Source organism: Schistocerca nitens, chromosome 1 (genome assembly GCF_023898315.1).
Source record: "Schistocerca nitens isolate TAMUIC-IGC-003100 chromosome 1, iqSchNite1.1, whole genome shotgun sequence".
NCBI classification, from domain to species: Eukaryota; Metazoa; Arthropoda; class Insecta; order Orthoptera; family Acrididae; genus Schistocerca; species Schistocerca nitens.
The window spans coordinates 454,750,324-454,768,641 of NC_064614.1; the positions used below are offsets into that span (position 1 = coordinate 454,750,324).

At 36.0% G+C, this 18,318-nt stretch overlaps 1 protein-coding gene across 3 annotated transcripts in view; it reads right to left on the bottom strand.

Moving 5' to 3' along the window:
• Positions 1–3,636: 3,636 nt before the first annotated feature.
• Positions 3,637–18,318, bottom strand: part of LOC126235978 (uncharacterized) — a 93,479-nt gene continuing 78,797 nt past the window's right edge. For all 3 annotated transcript variants that reach the window (XM_049944976.1, XM_049944958.1, XM_049944967.1), the window contains 2 exons: positions 6,084–6,349; positions 3,637–4,898 (listed from right to left, as the gene is read on the bottom strand). In XM_049944976.1, coding sequence (XP_049800933.1) covers positions 6,086–6,349 — 264 coding nt within the window. In that variant the 3' untranslated portion in view covers positions 3,637–4,898; positions 6,084–6,085. The remainder of the gene's footprint in view (positions 4,899–6,083; positions 6,350–18,318) is intronic.

The window sequence follows — 18,318 nt, forward strand, 5'->3', positions numbered from 1 at the left end:
TATAACCATTTTCTACTGCCATTTGTTTTATTGTGTTTAGTTCTTGTATGTAGTTCTGTTTGTTCATGGGTGTTCTGTTTAATCTATGGAGCATGAATCTGAAGTTCACACATAATATTCGTCTTTTTAGAGTGTGTTCTCTTTAACATACATCACACAAATGTGCCAGTAAAATTTTAAATAATGACCCTAATGTCTGGTCTTCTGGGCTCAAAATTCTTGTAAGTGGCTAGTTATCAGTACGTTAAGTTTTAAATGATAGTCAAACTCGCTGCAATTTAAGAAATTCATTGCATATTCGCATGCGTAACAATTCATCTTGCGTGAAAGTAAATTTAATTTGAAACTAATGCTTTTCAAAGCGCCATTCGCATTATTTCCCTGCGACCTTTTGGAAATAGCTTCGTTTCAGCAGTTGCCAGAGACCATCAGGAAACAGGCGTTACTGGGCGTGGGCAGCTACAATGATGTAGGAAGCCCGTATGTTCATACATACATAGTGTTAAATGATCTTACATGGCGTCATAAAAGAAATAGGGTACTCCAAGAACCTCCGAATTTCGTAAACCATACTAAAATGCTTAATTTGGCTTAAAACCACATTCATGTGTCCAGATTCACAATGAAGTATGCCCCAACCTGATATTAAGTTTTTCAGTGCAGTTTTTGAGATGCAAATTTTCTTGGAGTACCAGTACTGCATTGTCTCAGATTAGTTCTTCAATATGACATTATGCCATATGTGCCAGAAGATAAAAATGTGCACTTGAAATTCAGTTAACAGTTGAAACTAGCTAATAGTGTAGAATGAAACACTTCGTTTCTAATAAATTGACTGTCTCCGGGAAAAAGATTAATAAAAGCCACATTTATTTAGCAAACCAACAAAAATAACTTCATTGTTCTGCAAGGCAACTGACTGCCACAAACATGAGGGAAAAAATAAAATCAGAAAATCAAAACTAATAACATGTTAGCCTTCCGTAATTATGTGAATGTATTTTAATTCACTTGGTAGCTCCCAACAACAGAAATCCGTTTTGTTTTCACTTCATGTGAGAAGGGTAAACGAAGAGGAAACAGCAAAACCTAACCATAAACACTGCTTCAGTGGAAGCTATCCCCTTCCCCACTACAACCCAGACTGCTACGCGCATGTGCAAATCTGCCAGCTAAGGTGCAACAGAAAATTTTTTCCACGGAGCATCTGGCTGTTTGTTGTTACTTCTTATGCAGCTAACAGCCACAATTCAAGTATGCGGAAGTGGGAGAAGGTACTGCCAATACATGACTCAAATGTGCATGCGTATGAGTCTGCAGGCAACTGCTTAAACGAACTTAATGTAAACAGTTGTGACAGCAGTTTATTGTTAACAAAGTATTCCATAGCCTTTGACACATTTTTCTGTTTGTAAGTTCTTACTATCCAAATCCACCTTTTATTAGAACTTTACCACATCCTCCGCCACAGATTTGACTACATTTCATTGTGCTCTGAAATGAGGACAATTGTCCCTATAAATCCTCCCAAACTCTGTCAAAGTGATATTCTGCTGGCTACTCAACTTACAAAATGACTGCTTCATACTCATGCCATGACTGTCATAAATCCTTTGCAATGTTGGTCATACAGTATGAAATACTCGTGTGCAAGACCCGTCCTTTGTACTTACTCATCAAATTCTATTACCATCCTGTCATAGGAATGTCATACACAATCAGAGGTAGAGCCAACTGTGAAATCAGCCATGTCATATATACCAACTTGGCTGTAGCTTCTGCACAGTGTTTTGTGTGCTCATGACCAATGAACTACCCACCCAAATGAATGGATACTGCCAAACTGACGAAGCAGTACACAACTTTCCCTACGCGAGTCATATCCGGCTCTATAGTGCCACTTTTCTGTCCCATTGCCTAACACATATAGACCAAGCATGCCCTAGTCTCTGTCGTGTTCAGCTATAAGATCAACATGAAGACCACATGATGCATGGAAAAGCCTAGACCCTATCACTGAGTGTTATGCAGGGCTGTTCCAATACTCTCAGATCTCATTTATAACTAAAATCTAGCACTGATTGTAAGAACATCTACTGTGTTAATATTACGTATGTAGCAACACAGGAAACAGCATTTCACACAAATTCAGTGGTTATACCTGTAACATTTTGTCAGTTAAAAAAGTAACAAATTTAATAACAGTACTTACAGTTCGGGTGTATATTTTTCCTATGTCCCAGAATTGACATTCATTAGTGTCACCCTAGTTTGCTGCACTGGGAATAATCTGATCATTAATACACGGAGACAACACACACAAGTTTGGTAGGCTACCTTTAATTTTCAGAGAACACCCAAAAAGTTACCAAAAGATATCTGCTTTACTCCACATCCATAATCATAATCAAAATAATTTAATTGGATGAATAAAAAAACCTACTCACCAAGCAGCAGCAGAACACATACGTAAAAGAAGGTTATAATTAGGTAAGCTTTTGGAGCCAGTGGCTCCTTCAGGCAGAAGGTTTGAAGGGGAAGGAAGAGGAGTGTACGTCTAGGAAAAGTCGCCCAGAACCACGGGTCGGGGGAGACACCAGATGGGATGAGAAGACAACCACAAACATTTATGAAATATCTGCAATAATTAAAATTTATTTCTGGCATGTGATATACAGCCAAAATGACCACACAAAGTACAACAAGCTGTTACATCTGTGTTTGTTGAAAACTGCAGTTGCTACTTGAACATTGCATTACATGTAGTGTAGCTTTGTAATATCAGTTTCGTAGGCTTTGTCAGCTTACAATGTAACTATTACCTTTCAATATAACCTTGATCTTGGTCTATGGTACAAACCAGGGTGTCACCACAATTTTCATTACAGACAAGTAGTCAAAATGCCAACCCACAAATAACCCGAGAGGGGATGATATTTCAGTTTCAGTCCTTGACATACAGCACTGCCCCCCCCCCCCCCCCCCCCCGCCCCCCGGTTACTTAAAACCGGCTACACAAAACTGATTCATTATCAACCTGTATGCCAAAGAAGAAAAATGTTTTGGTTGGCACTGCCCCTGACCTAGAGTTGAGCTGTTATAATCATCAAAAGTTAAAACTATAGTGCAGGACTTGGTTTCAACAGCCTGTTCTGGTAAATTGTGTTAGTACCGAATGTATTGGTTCTGTACATTTAACAGGAAAATGGCTCATATTCTTAAACTGACACAGAAAATGTTCAAACTGAGCTAACCAAAGCTCTTGTTGCCATGATTATCAAAATTGTGCAACAAATCTTTACCGAACATTGGACTTTGACATTTAAGGCTAAAAATGTTACCTCAGCTTGGTAGCTAATAGTGAGCAAGGAACAGGATCAACAACACATGGCAGTGAAAAAAGTATTTGCACAAGCTTATTATGTTTAGAAAAAACAATTATTTAGAGTAGCATCTTAAGGCAAAAGTTTGGTATTCTAATGCACTATCAGTTTGACAGTAGGAAGATGTGGTCCAATTGGTTCAGCGTGCTTAAAGCTCTAAAGAAAGACTACAAGAAAGTGAACAATGTTCATCCAGTGAAATATTTATTAATACAGACAATAAAGTAATTCATACATAATTTTATTTGTTTAGTTAAAAACATAAATGTTATTTTACAATGTGGAATTGTGCAACAGCAACAAAGTTACATCAGGTACATTATAGTTGAGCAAATTTTAACAGTCACGACACTTTCAATTCTGAATACCATTTTTCCATTACAATAATGAACATTTTTAACCATCAAATGTTCAGATTTCTTAAGCAGTGTGGTGTGGTCAACACATTTGCACACTCAAAAATAATACTTCTTAGCAAATATTAATAAAATAGATAAAAAAATTCAAAATGAGAGATTAGGCACTGGCATTGAACGTGAGATCATATATGGTTCACTGAATAACTTAAATATGGAAAAAGAAAGTACTCCATAAGTATCACTGCAGATTACAATCTTGGATGGATTTTTTCCAGGAGTTTGTACTATTAAGGAAATTTACTAATGCATAATTAGAAGTTTCTGTAATTTAGACATTCCAAAGCAACACTGAAAACTTCTAATGATCATTTGTAAGCCAAAATGTTGCGGAAGTATATCCCAATGAAAAAAATTCACTTTAAAGGAACTTTACTTTTTTTTGTACAATAATACTTAATTTTCAGCATAAGTGATACATAGTACATATAGAAGCTAAGCTATTTTGATGTTGAAAACAAAGTCCATCCCCCCACATAAAAACTGTGCCATAAAATTTTCATACCTCGTTTAAAGTTCCTCCACAGGAGGCACAAACAAGGGACTATATTAAATAAAACTGCAATGGTAAAAAATCACTGCTGAATTTAAGCCAAATGGCAAGAACTGAAGCACAAAACAAATTAAAAATTTGTACTAACATGACACTGTATGAACAGGTGTACATTATTATTTCAGAAATAGTTCACTATACAACATTCTAGTCAGAGTTATGCTTAAAAGGAATAATTCTACTAATTTATTACAATCTCCAATAGTTACAAAACAATTTCTGGCACTACAAGTTAGTTTAATCTTAATAGTAACTAAATGTTGAAAAATATGTACATATTCAGATAGCACTATAAGGAAAATTACAGGTGATGCAAGATTGTTTTTCCAAGACAGTCAGATGCTACTGAAGAACATAAAATATATACAAGCAATAGCACAGAAGAGAGACAGTAGGAAGAAGTATCTGGATAAAATTTATAGTACAATAAACCTTATGTCTTACTGTAACATTCCCGTTAAAAACTTAAGATATTCCAGATTGCAGTTGCATTCCGCAGTTACTAAATGTTCATTTATCACAGACGATTGAGGTATTTGAAGCCCCCTGAAACAAATAAACTCCTTCAAGAACAGATATATTTTTTTAATGAAAAATGATTCTGATTAAAACATCCACTGAAAGTATTAGAAAAATGAACTGCAAGCTTTTAATATACAATGAAAATTAGAAGTCATTAAACATGGCAATTATCACTTGCCACTGTCAACATTGTTTATATATTGCAAGTGCAGTTTTGAATATTGTTCATTTTCAAGCAAAACTCAACTGCAAATACGCACATAAAAACAATCACCTTTCCAAAATTTAAGCTAGTATGGACAGTATCCAGGGCTCTAAGATCAATATAAAATTATGTCAAAACTGCAATATCATTTTCATTGTAAAGTCTGCTTGATAGTTTCATTTAAACATACGAAAAATGGTGTCACAGTAAACTCTGTTAAAATAAACTACTTTGCACTTCATAATGTACTGCCACTTTTTCCATGTTGGAGTGTGATCAGCCTAAAATTACTCCACTTAGTGTCTTTAAGCAATCTTTGACTAGAAGGATAACAACCCATTTACTGCTTTCAGCCCCCCCCCCCCCCCCCTCCAAACGCACTCCCTTAATTTAAGTAGTAGTACCAGCAGCAGCAAACTTCCAGGGTAGCCTAATCCAGAAGATTTTACTTTTCAAAGCCCTTTCAGATCATAATCTTCCATCAATAGGAAGCACAAATAAAAATTGGTGACTTACTTCCACAAGGGGAAGCAGCAGTTATTAGAGAGATAAACTGTGTCAAAACATTTTGTTGCAGTAGTTAAAAGTGAGGGCTGTAATCCTATCACTAAGTAATTACTCATAGGATTAGCAAGTAAGGACTATTGAATGTTAGTGAGACCGTATGAATATTTACCAAACATATATAAAATAACACGTACGACGTGATGTACATCAAAACTTGACTATTAATGAGAAGAGACTGGGCACTGAATAAACCTGACAAGCCTATTACCTTACATTTTGCTCTCCACAACTGTTTCTTTTAGGAATCCAAATTCATCAGAATAAAATGTGTCTACAGATTTGGATACATTACAGTTTCTACAGCCTCCTTAAACATAACTGGGCATGGTGAATTTAAATGTCACAAAGACCAACTCAAAACAACATTTTTAACTGTCTGAAATCACTATAGTAAGACCACAAGTAATATTCTAATTCTCTACAAGTTCCATACTTACGCTCAAAGTAACAGCTTCCGCAGATTCCTGCGACTGGCGGCACTACCAATACCGTTTCTCATTCTTCTGCAGTGGCTTTGCAACACTGGCAATACTGCTCTACAAGGTTTACCCATATGAGGAGCAGAGTGACAGTGTATGCAGAATTCAAACAAGCAGCCAGGCCTTGAGCAGCGTCCATACCCCTCAGAGCTACTTATGTGAGATGGCAACGAGCATCGAGGGCAGGGCATTAAGTGTTCTCCTTGACTTAGCTTTCCACCCTCCTACAATTATAATCAAATATTTTTATGTTAGATTAATACAAATTATTGCATGGCACATTATCATATTTAGTATATTTATTACTATTTGGCGCAAAGTTAGCACAGTATTGTCAGTTTCAAGTTAAATTTTTTGGAACTTTAATCTGCAATTGCTTAGCTAGAACTTCAATGTTGGGCTTGTCACATCAAACAGTGAGCAGATACAGAAAATTGAACATACACATTTGAGTCCAACAACAATTAGAGAAGTAGAAGTACTGAGATCAAGAGAGTGGAATGAATGTTGTCATTCTATATTAACCCCTTTAAACCCCGAGTTATCTTCTATTTTATATTTTGACAGAAACTTAAAATCCCGAATATACTCTGGCAACTTAAGAATATACCTCCGGAAAAACAAAACCTTGCTTATATCTGTCTCAGGAGGAATAAGTAAGTGTTCAGCCTATGGAGAGCTTTCGGTCCTGCATTTGTAGCCTGGCTTTTGTGTTTTGGTTGATGTGGTTGCCATTAAATACCGTCTTTACTGTGGGCAACTTTGGATACTTGAAAACAAAACACACATCTTCAGCTTCTTTCTTGTTTGTTGTTTATCCTTATGGGCAAGGCTGGCTGTAGTGATCCTGAGTTTGACACTGAAATTAGCAACTCAAAGTGAAGAAGAATGTGATTTTACTTCACTAATGATGAAGTGACAACAGTTGATCAATGGTGTGACAAGTGCTCACTATTGGTACGAGATAAAAACACCCACTGTGCTCCAGGCAGCTACTCTAAGATTTATGTTCACAAGAAGCCATTGTGAAATATGTGGTCAGATTTCAGAGCTGCACAGCAACTAAAAGATGACTTCAAGTTTCAGGATATTTTAGACCAAGCCATATGCACAATTATACTAGGGATTTTATTAAAGCCAATATGCAAAAATTTGTAGTTCATTGTTTTGAGCTTTAAAAGCTCATCTCTCTACATTTGTATGTAATGTCATTCAATAATTAAAAAATATTTTTGGAGCATAATTTGAAAAAAATTAATGTTAATGGGTTGAAGAAAGCTTAGCTCTGAGCATAACCAGCTCTCCAGACAAAGCTCAAATGTTCAGGAAATAAACTTAGCATAAGCAAACTACTATTTGCAAACTTTTTTACTATACATTACATTTAATTAGAAAACTTTGTTTATTTATCATTCCTGTCGGTGATGCTCCACGACATCACCACTTCAATTAAGTCACAATCACAAAACCTCTTAGCTTTTAATTGCAGTGCCCTTACTGAGAAAACAGTGTTTTTTAGAATTAACTAGGAGAGCACGGTATTATACATGCATCATATATTAACTGTAAGTGACCAGCAGTAAGGCTAGACATCAAACAAAAATCAAAGGTTGATTCTTGGTTTGGCAAAAATATGAAACCATCACATTAACTAAAATGGATTGATATTTCATAAACCAAACATATTCTTCAAGATCTCAAATTGTACACGATGAACCTGGAGGAAAGTTACATGCTTTGAGGGTGATAATGAGTCCAAACAAAAAGCTTAATATGGATATATGCCCTATTCCGAATTGTTTCTGAGATAGAACACATCACTTTTGTACACTTTTTCCCTTTCTGCAACCTCTAGTGAAAACTTGTTGCAGCACAAAATTACACACACACACACACACACACACACACACACACGCGCGCACGCACGCACGAGAGAGAGAGAGAGAGAGAGAGAGAGAGAGAGAGAGAGAGAGAGAGAGAGAGAGAGAGATCCTACACCACCAATGTACACTGTAAACAATGACAACAGAAAATAAATAATTTACATTAAATGTATTTTATCTTGGTAACAATTCAGAGTAGGGCTTATGGATATGAGGTTTTTATTTAGAATCACTAATACTATTACCCCTGCAACCAAGAAACTTTCCTCTTTACTCGCCCTGTATCTGGTGAAACAGATTATAAAGATAAACCATCTTTTTGGAACATGAACTTGGAACTGCACTTTTGTGAACAGTTAATTATATCTGAGATATTCGATTCAGCCACTGTTACAACAAAATTAAATTCTTTTAGAGACTTACACATTATGTAATTAAGGCCTGTCAAGTTCAACATCACAATACAAACAAAACCCAGAGAAATAAAAGAACTTAAAAATACGGTGTACTAGAACAGAATTGAAGAACAACTTCGTAAATTATATAAACTAAACAATGCAAGTTTAAAACAACATTTTGTTTGCTAAATGAAATTTAAAACCTGCTATAAAATGCAAGTGCATTTTATTAACAGCATGAGAGGAATACTGAACTGCCCATTTCACATTGTAAAGCATCAGAGATTGAAATTTAGCCTATTATGAAGTGTACAATGCCCAGCGAATATTGTATCATACAATACTGCTTCTGGATTAGTATTCTGTGATACATATTTGGCTACCCAGGGTAAAGACTATAGTTACAATTAGTAGTGTTTAATATAAGCATTGCTGTTGGCTATTGTTTCACATGTAAACATTATCTCATTTTGAAACTGCAAGCAGTAGTAATAATAATAATAATAATAATAATAATAATAATAAAACTACTGGCAGCAACCAATCAACAACTCAACCAATTACTAAAGATAACAGAAGGATTCAGCAATGATATAAGTATGGCTTTTGGAACAGACAAATGTAAGAAAAATAGCATAGTCAAGGGAAAACACACTAAACAAGAAGATTACATATTGGATAACCACAGCGACTGCATAGAAGCGATGGAAAAAACGGATGCCTATAAATATCTAGGATACAGACAAAAAATAGGAATAGATAATACAAATATTAAAGAAGAACTAAAAGAAAAATATAGACAAAGACTAACAAAAATACTGAAAACAGAATTGACAGCAAGAAACAAGACCAAAGCTATAAATACTTATGCCATACCAATATTGACCTACTCATTTGGAGTAGTGAAATGGAGTAACACAGACCTAGAAGCACTCAATACACTTACACGATCACAATGCCATAAATATAGAATACATCACATACATTCAGCAACAGAAAGATTCACATTAAGCAGAAAGGAAGGAGGAAGGGGATTTATCGATATAAAAAACCTACATTATGGACAGGTAGACAATTTAAGAAAATTCTTTATAGAACGAGCAGAAACTAGCAAAATACACAAAGCAATCACTCATATAAATACATCGGCTACACCACTACAATTTCATAACCACCTCTACAACCCTTTAGACCACATAACATCAACAGATACGAAGAAAGTAAATTGGAAAAAGAAAACACTTCATGGCAAGCACCCGAATCATCTAACACAGCCACACATCGATCAAGACGCATCCAACACATGGCTAAGAAAAGGCAATATATACAGTGAGACAGAAGGATTCATGATTGCAATACAGGATCAAACAATAAACACCAGGTATTACAGCAAGCATATTATTAAAGATCCCAATACCACAACAGATAAATGCAGACTTTGTAAACAACAAATAGAAACAGTAGATCACATCACAAGCGGATGTACAATACTAGCAAATACAGAATACCCCAGAAGACATGACAATGTCGCAAAAATAATACATCAACAGCTTGCCTTACAACATAAACTTATAAAACAACACGTTCCTACATACAAGTATGCACCACAAAATGTACTGGAGAATGATGAATACAAATTATACTGGAACAGAACCATTATAACAGATAAAACAACGCCACATAACAAACCTGACATCATACTCACCAATAAAAAGAAGAAATTAACACAATTAATCGAAATATCCATACCCAATACAACAAATATACAAAAGAAAACAGGAGAAAAAATTGAAAAATACATCCAACTGGCTGAGGAAGTCAAAGACATGTGGCATCAGGATAAAGTTGACATCATACCAATTATACTATCAACTACAGGAGTCATACCACACAATATCCACCAATACATCAATGCAATACAGCTACATCCAAACATATATATACAATTACAGAAATCCGTAATTATTGATACATGTTCAATTACCCGAAAGTTCCTAAATGCAATATAACATGTACCGTACAGCAAAAAGGAAGTGACGCTTGATAAAGGTCCGCGTCACTCCATTCTTAACCAGACTTAAAAAAAGTCTGAGAAAGTAAAGAAATAATAATAATAATACCCGTGGAGGCCCGGGAAAAGAATAGGCCTCCGGTATGTTCTGCCAGTCGTAAAAGGCGACGAAAAGAACAAACCACTAATAGGGCTAACCCCCTTTAGTGTGATTAGTTGGTTCAGGACAGAACTAAAGAAGCCTCGGACAAGCGCCGTCATGGTCGGGGACGACGCTTTAACCCTATGCCCGCCCACAATGGTAACGACACTGCTAGCCAACTGGAAAATGATTTAAATCCAAATAGCGGTGTTTTGCAGGATATGCTTCCTGCAACCACCCTAGAAGGAAAATAAAGACAGAGGATGAGATGGTCAGATGAAGTTAATCGACACCTCATGTTCTGTTATTACCAAGCAACAAACCTAGGAACCAACACAACTGGATACAGATCACAAGTATACACAACATTTATTACCAGATACCCAGAATTAAAATTTTTAACAGAACAATGACTAGCTGATCAGATCCGTGTAATAATCAAAAATAACAGGATACCCCAGTCAGAATTAGAAAACATCAAACAACAAGTACAATAAATACTGGAACAAAATAATGTGCAATCAGAAGAACAAGAAAATACAGTAATGGACTCAAACATCCCAGAGCAAACAAACAAAGAACAACACGCATCAATTAAACAATCACAGGAAAACGAAATCTTAAGACAGCCACCAGAACAAGCACAAATAGAACACGAAGTGACACACATGTTAGATATAGAAGAAAAATTTCAGCTGACATATATAAAATACAAAGACACAAATACAGACATTAGACCATTCTTGCATAGACCGCCAAATAACCCACAAGTTGAAACAACAATAAAAACTGTCAACACAATCATACACAACAAAATAAATGAAAATACAACTATGGAAGAGTTACAACTACTGGTTTATGTAGGAGCACTCACTACACTAAATATACACACTAGACAGAGATCAGAAACAACCAACACACAGAAGAAACCCACAAAACCAGTATGGCAACACAGGCTACAGATCAGAATAGAAAAACTGAGAAAAGACATCGGACAGCTAACACAATTTATAAGAAATGAAATCTCAGACAAAAAACGAAAAATGTTAGGTAAAATCTCACAACAAGAAGCGATAGAGCAATTAGATGAAAAGAAGCAGAAATTACAAGCATTGGCCAAACGACTTAGAAGATACAAAAAAAGTGAAAATAGAAGGAAACAAAACCAAACATTCAACACAAACCAAAAGAAATTTTACCAGACAATAGATAACACACACATTAAAATAGACAATCCACCAAACATAAGACATGGAACACTTCTGGAGCAACATATGGTCAAACCCGGTACAACATAACAGGCTTGCACGGTGGATACAAGCAGAAACAGACACATACAAAATGATACCACAAATGCCTGAAGTGATAATTTTGCAACATGAAGTCACCCAAGCAATTAATTCTACTCACAATTGGAAAGCCCCTGGAAAAGATAAAATAGCAAATTTCTGGCTAAAGAAGTTCACCTCAACACATTCACATCTAACTAAATTATTTAACAGTTACATTGCAGACCCATACACATTCCCTGATACCCTTACACATGGAATAACTTATCTGAAACCTAAAGATCAAGCAGACACAGCAAACCCAGCTAAATATCGCCCCATAACATGCCTACCAACAATATACAAAATATTAACTTCAGTCATTACACAGAAATTAATGACACATACAACACAGAACAAAATTATAAATGAAGAACAAAAAGGATGCTGCAAAGGAGCAAGAGGATGTAAAGAGCAACTGATAATAGATACAGAGGTGACATATCAAGCTAAAACTAAACAAAGGTCGCTGCACTATGCATTCATTGATTACCTAAAAGCTTTTGATAGTGTACCCCACTCATGGTTGCTACAAATATTGGAAATATATAAAGTAGATCCTAAATTGATACAGTTCCTAAACATAGTAATGAAAAATTGGAAAACCACACTTAATATCCAAACAAATTCAAAAAATATCACATCACAGCCAATACAGATTAAGCGTGGAATATACCAAGGAGACTCATTAAGTCCTTTCTGGTTCTGCCTTGCTCTGAACCCACTATCCAACATGCTAAATAATACAAATTATGGATACAATATTACTGGAACATACCCACACAAAATCACACATTTGCTATACATGGATGATCTAAAACTACTCGCAGCAACAAATCGACAACTCAACCAATTACTAAAGATAACAGAAGTATTCAGCAATGATATAAATATGGCTTTTGGATCAGACAAATGTACAAAAAATAGCATAGTCAAGAGAAAACACACTAAACAAGATGATTACATATTGGATAACCACAGTGACTGCATAGAAGCAATGGAAAAAACAGATGCCTATAAATATCTACGATACAGACAAAAAATAGGAATAGGTAATACAAATATTAAAGAAGAACTAAAAGAAAAATATAGACAAAGACTAACAAAAATACTGAAAACAGAATTGACAGCAAGAAACAAGACAAAAGCTATAAATACTTATGCTACACCAATATTGACCTACTCATTTGGAGAAGTGAAATGGAGTAACACAGACCTAGAAGCACTAAATACACTTACACGTTCACAATGCCACAAATATAGAATACATCACATACATTCAGCAACAGAAAGATTCACATTAAGCAGAAAGGAAGGAGGAAGGGGATTCATCGACATAAAAAACCTACATTATGGACAGGTAGACAATTTAAGAAAATTCTTTCTAGAACGAGCAGAAACTAGCAAAATACACAAAGCAATCACTCATATAAATACATCTACTGCAATTTCATAACCACTTCTACAGCCCTTTAGATCACATAACATCAACAGATACGAAGAAAGTAAATTGGAAAAAGAAACCCTTCGTCTAGTCAGGTGGTGCCACAAATTTCTTTTCCTCCTCATTTCTAATTAGTGCCTCTGCATTAGTACCCATCTAATATCCAGTATTCTTCTGTAGCACCACATTTCAAAGGCTTGTGTTCTTTTCTTGTCTAATCTTTGTATCGTCTATATTTCACTTCCATACAAATACTTACAGAAAAGACTTTCTAACACTCAACATTAAATTTCTATTCTTCAGAAACACTTCTTGCTATTGCCAGTCTTCATTATATATCTTCTCTACTTTGGCCATCAGTAATTTTACTGCCTGAACAGTGAAACTATTTTACTACTTTTAGCATTTTGTTTCATAAACTGATTCCCACAGCATCACCTGATTTAATTTGACTACATTCCATTATCCTTGTTTTGCTTTTGTTGATGTTCATTTTATACCCACCTTTCAAGACAATGTCCATTTTTTCAGCTGCTCTTCAAAGCCCTTTGCTCTTTCTGACAGAATTACAAGCTCATTGGCAGACCTCAGTTCTTCTCCCTGAACTTTATTTCCATCTCCAAATTTTTCTTTTGTTTCCTTTAATGCTCACTCAGTGTACAGATTTAATAACATCAGGGGTAGGCCGCAACCTTGTCTCACTCCCTGCTCTATCACTTCTTCCGCTTTATACCCCTCCACTCATTAACTGCTCTCTGTACAAACTGTAAATAGCCTTTCGCTCACTAAGTCATAGGATTAAGTACTGCCTCATGTGAGCTCACATTCCACAGGAATCCGAACTGATCTTACCCAAGGTCCACTTCTAATCATTTTTTCCATCATTCTGTAAGGAATTCGTGTTAGTATTTTGCAACCACGACTTATTACACTGACAGTTTAATAATATTCAAACCTATTGGCAACTGCTTTCTTTGGAATTGGAATTATTACATTCTTCAAGAAATCTGAGGGTATTTTGCCTGTCTCACACATATTGCATATCAAATGGAAGATGTTTTGTCATGGCTAGCTCTCCCAAGGCTATCAGTAGGTCTGGCAGAATTTTTTTCTACTCCCAGGGCCTCGTTTTGACTTAGGTCTTTCAATGTGCTGTCCAATTATTCTTACAATATTGTATCTCCCATCTCCTCTTCATCTACATCCTCTTCCATTTCTATAACATGCCTGCAAAGTTCATATCCATTGTGTAGACACTCTGCTTTTCAGCTTTCCCTTCTTTGCTTATGACTGATTTTCCATATGAGCTCTTGCTATCCATATAGCTTCTTCTCTTTTCTCCAAAGGCTTATTTAATTTTCTTGTAGGCAGTATCAATCTGAAACTTTCTGGCAGATTAAAACTGTGTGACAGACCGACTCAAAATCGGGAGCTTTGCCTTCCGCAGGCAAGTGCTCTACCGTCTGAGCTTCCCAAGCATGACTCATGACCTGTCCCTACAGTTTTAATTAAAGTTCACAGGAGAGCTTCTGGGAAGCCTAGCAGAATTAAAGGTTTGGGATTGGGTTGTGAGACATGCTTGGGTGGCTCAGTTGGTAGAGCACTTACCTGTGAAAGGCAAGGATCCTAGTTCGAGTCTTCATCTGGCACACAATTTTAAATGTGCCAGGAAGTTTCATATCAGCGCAAATTCCACTGCAAAACGAAAATTTCATTCTGGAGTATTTATTTGTCCCTAGTGACGTATGCCTCTAAAGCCTTAGATTTGTCCTCTAGCCATTCCTGCTTAGCCATTTTCCACTTCCTGTCAATCTAATTTTTTGGACATTTTTATTCCCTTCCACTTGTTTCATTTACTACATACTTATATTTTCTCCTTTCATCAAATAAATTTAATATCACCTGTGTTATCCAAGAATTTCACTAGGCTTTGTCTTTTTACCTGTTTGAGCCTATGCTGCCTTCGTACTTAATCTCTTGAAGAGTCTTCCACTCTTGTTCTTTCAACTTATCGAAGTCCCATCTCCTTAATTTCCTACCCTTTTTGCAGTTTCTGTATTTTTAATCTAGAGTTCATAACTAATAACTTGTGGTCAGAATCAAAATCTGCCACTGGAAATGTCTTTCAATTTAAAATTTTATTCTGAAATCTCTGTTTTAGCATTATATAATCAGTCAGAAACTTTCCACTGTCTCCAGGTCACTTCCACATACACAACTTTCTTTCATGAGTTAAACCAAGTGTTAGTCATGATTAAACCCTGCTCTGTGCAAAATTCTAAGTGGCTTTCTCTTTCATTCCTTATCACCAGTCCATATTCACCTACTACTTTTCCTTCTCTTCCTTTTCCTACTATTGAATTCCAGTTCCCCCGACTATTAAATTGTCTTCTCCATTAATTATTTGAATAATTCCTTTTATCGCATCATACATTTCTTCAATCTCTTCGTCTGCAAAGCTAGTTGGCATATAAATTTCCTATTGTGGTATAGTCTGTCTGTAAACTCAAGAGCAAGCAGCGCTTTTGGTGGGGAAGTGGCCTTTCCCGGAGGAATGCTGCCACCGGACTACAGGGGCACCCCTAAATCTGTTGCCTGTTACCTGTCTAGCGGTGTAGATCTGAGTGCAGTGATATACGTCGTTTCTGTTCGTGGTATCAGTTGCCAGTGTCAGTTAACTTTGTATACTTACTGATATACTTCGATACCTGGACGTGATGGATAATCATCTAGCATTGCAAGAAAATGTGCAGAATACGAAGAAGAGGAGGTATATGCTAAGCAACGAGCGTTCGATCGTCTCTAAGGTTAGTACAGTGTATGTTAAAGAGGCGACGCAAAAAGAATTGTTGGCTAATATTACCAATCCCAATCAAAAGGTTGCAATTTATGAAAACGTCGGCCTCGCCCAGTGGGACGCATAATGAAGGAACGTGAAAATAAGCCGCATGGTTTACTGGTATCGCCACGAAGGAGATCTAATAATTTTGGAAGGAAACCCATTGTGGAGATCTAATAATTTTGGAAGGAAACCCATTGTTATAGACAGTTTCAAGATCACGTAAAACCTTTGATGCTTATGGAACACTAAATCTCTCTCTCTCTCTCTCTCTCTCTCTCTCTCTCTGCCACTATTCACCTGATTCTACGACATATTGCTGAAAACATGTGCGCAATAGCTATTATAAACACTGCTGAAATTTCCTTCGAAACAAAGCCCAACTCTGGACTTCTAAGCAGAAAGCTTGACATGCGAGGTGCGTTTACACATTAATTTTTATTTTTGGTAAGAACTTTGTTAATCTACAGCAACGTTACACTCTTCAAAATAATCCACATTACATACTATACACTTATGCCAGTGCATTTCCCAGTCCCCGAAACACTTTAGGAACTGTTTCTTCGGGATAGTTTACACGTCTTTTAACTGTGCATTTTTAATCTCATCCATACTTGTAAAACCACTGCCCTTTAAGACCTGCTTTGAAATGTTTCTACCACTTGTATGCCCTTTGTTTTTCATAACAGGCTCACCAAAAGCAATATTTAACAATTCTAAAAATTTCACACACTTTATTCCCTTCTTACAACAAAATTTAATACAGATTCTCTCATCTATTTTTATAGAAAACAAATAATCTTTGATGCTAGCAAAACACATGTAACCTTTTTGACAGATCACAACAGAGTGAATACCCAATATGCATAACATTGTACACATACTTTTGAGACATGTTTACGAAGACAGTGACAAAAAGTAGAGCAAATCTGACTACAACACACAAAATTATAAATTTCTGCTTACTTTTTAAACACTCTCCATGTTGCAAGAATTGTTAAGTTTCAATACAGTCCTTCAAAGAAAACTTCTACCTTTCAGTAGAAACACAAAGTAAGAACAAGCCTTAAATTCTACAGATTGATTGCATTACATGGGGTTCGTATTACGAATAGTAATGGAGGAACATACATTTGCATGAACAGGCATTCGGTTCTGTTTGTAGTAGAATCCTGATTTCCGTTCTTATGTTAATATTTTTACTCTATAATGTTGTGTTTCGGAAGAACATATCATGTTTTGTATTCTTTATGGACTTAATGCATTTGTCTAAAAATAAACGCAGCATAGACGTATCTGTACACAGCGTCGCCACAGGTTTAAAGCGCGCGTCGCGGCAGAGCCGGCACAACATTGCGAAACGGCCTGTAGAAGCACCTTGTGACGTAGCTGGGTTGGCAGAGTGGGGACTCGCTCGCTCGCTCTTCAGTTTACCGATAGACTGAAGGTGTGGGCTTTGTATCTATCTTTGCTACAATAAAGCATTCATTCACTATGTTGTTCACAGCCGATTGCACACATTCCTATTTTCTTATTCATTATTAAACCTATTCCTGCATTACCATTATTTGATTTCGTATTTATAACCCTGAATTCACCTGACCAGAAGCCCTGCTCCTGCTGCCACTAAACTCCATTAATTCCCACTTAAAAGAACCATTACAGCTTAGTACTGACATGTTACAAGAGTATATAATCATTACAGACAATTCTTTGTTGTGGTCAAATGCTGTACAATTACCTGATCACATGAATATCTTTAAACATACTGATGTAGTTGCCCAAACTTTTGTTACATTTCAGAATAAAAACTTTTACATACACAATGTGATACAGACACACACATGGGAGTAATTATTTCATTAAGCACTTGTTATAATCAATAGAAGCATTTCTTTTCAGTTATTGTTGAGTGCAATGTATTAAATATGTTTTGTATGTTTAACATGCACTGTTTTATCAGAAGTATCCATACACCTATTACGTGACATTAATACAATTATTATGGGGTGTGTCAACCCTCCACCTTTGTGACGGCTAGAAATTTACTAAGAACACTGTAAAGTGAGGTGTCAATGTATAGAGGAATAGCACTCCATTCTTTCTGAGCCAAAAGCACAGTAGATAATGATGTAAGATGTATAGTAC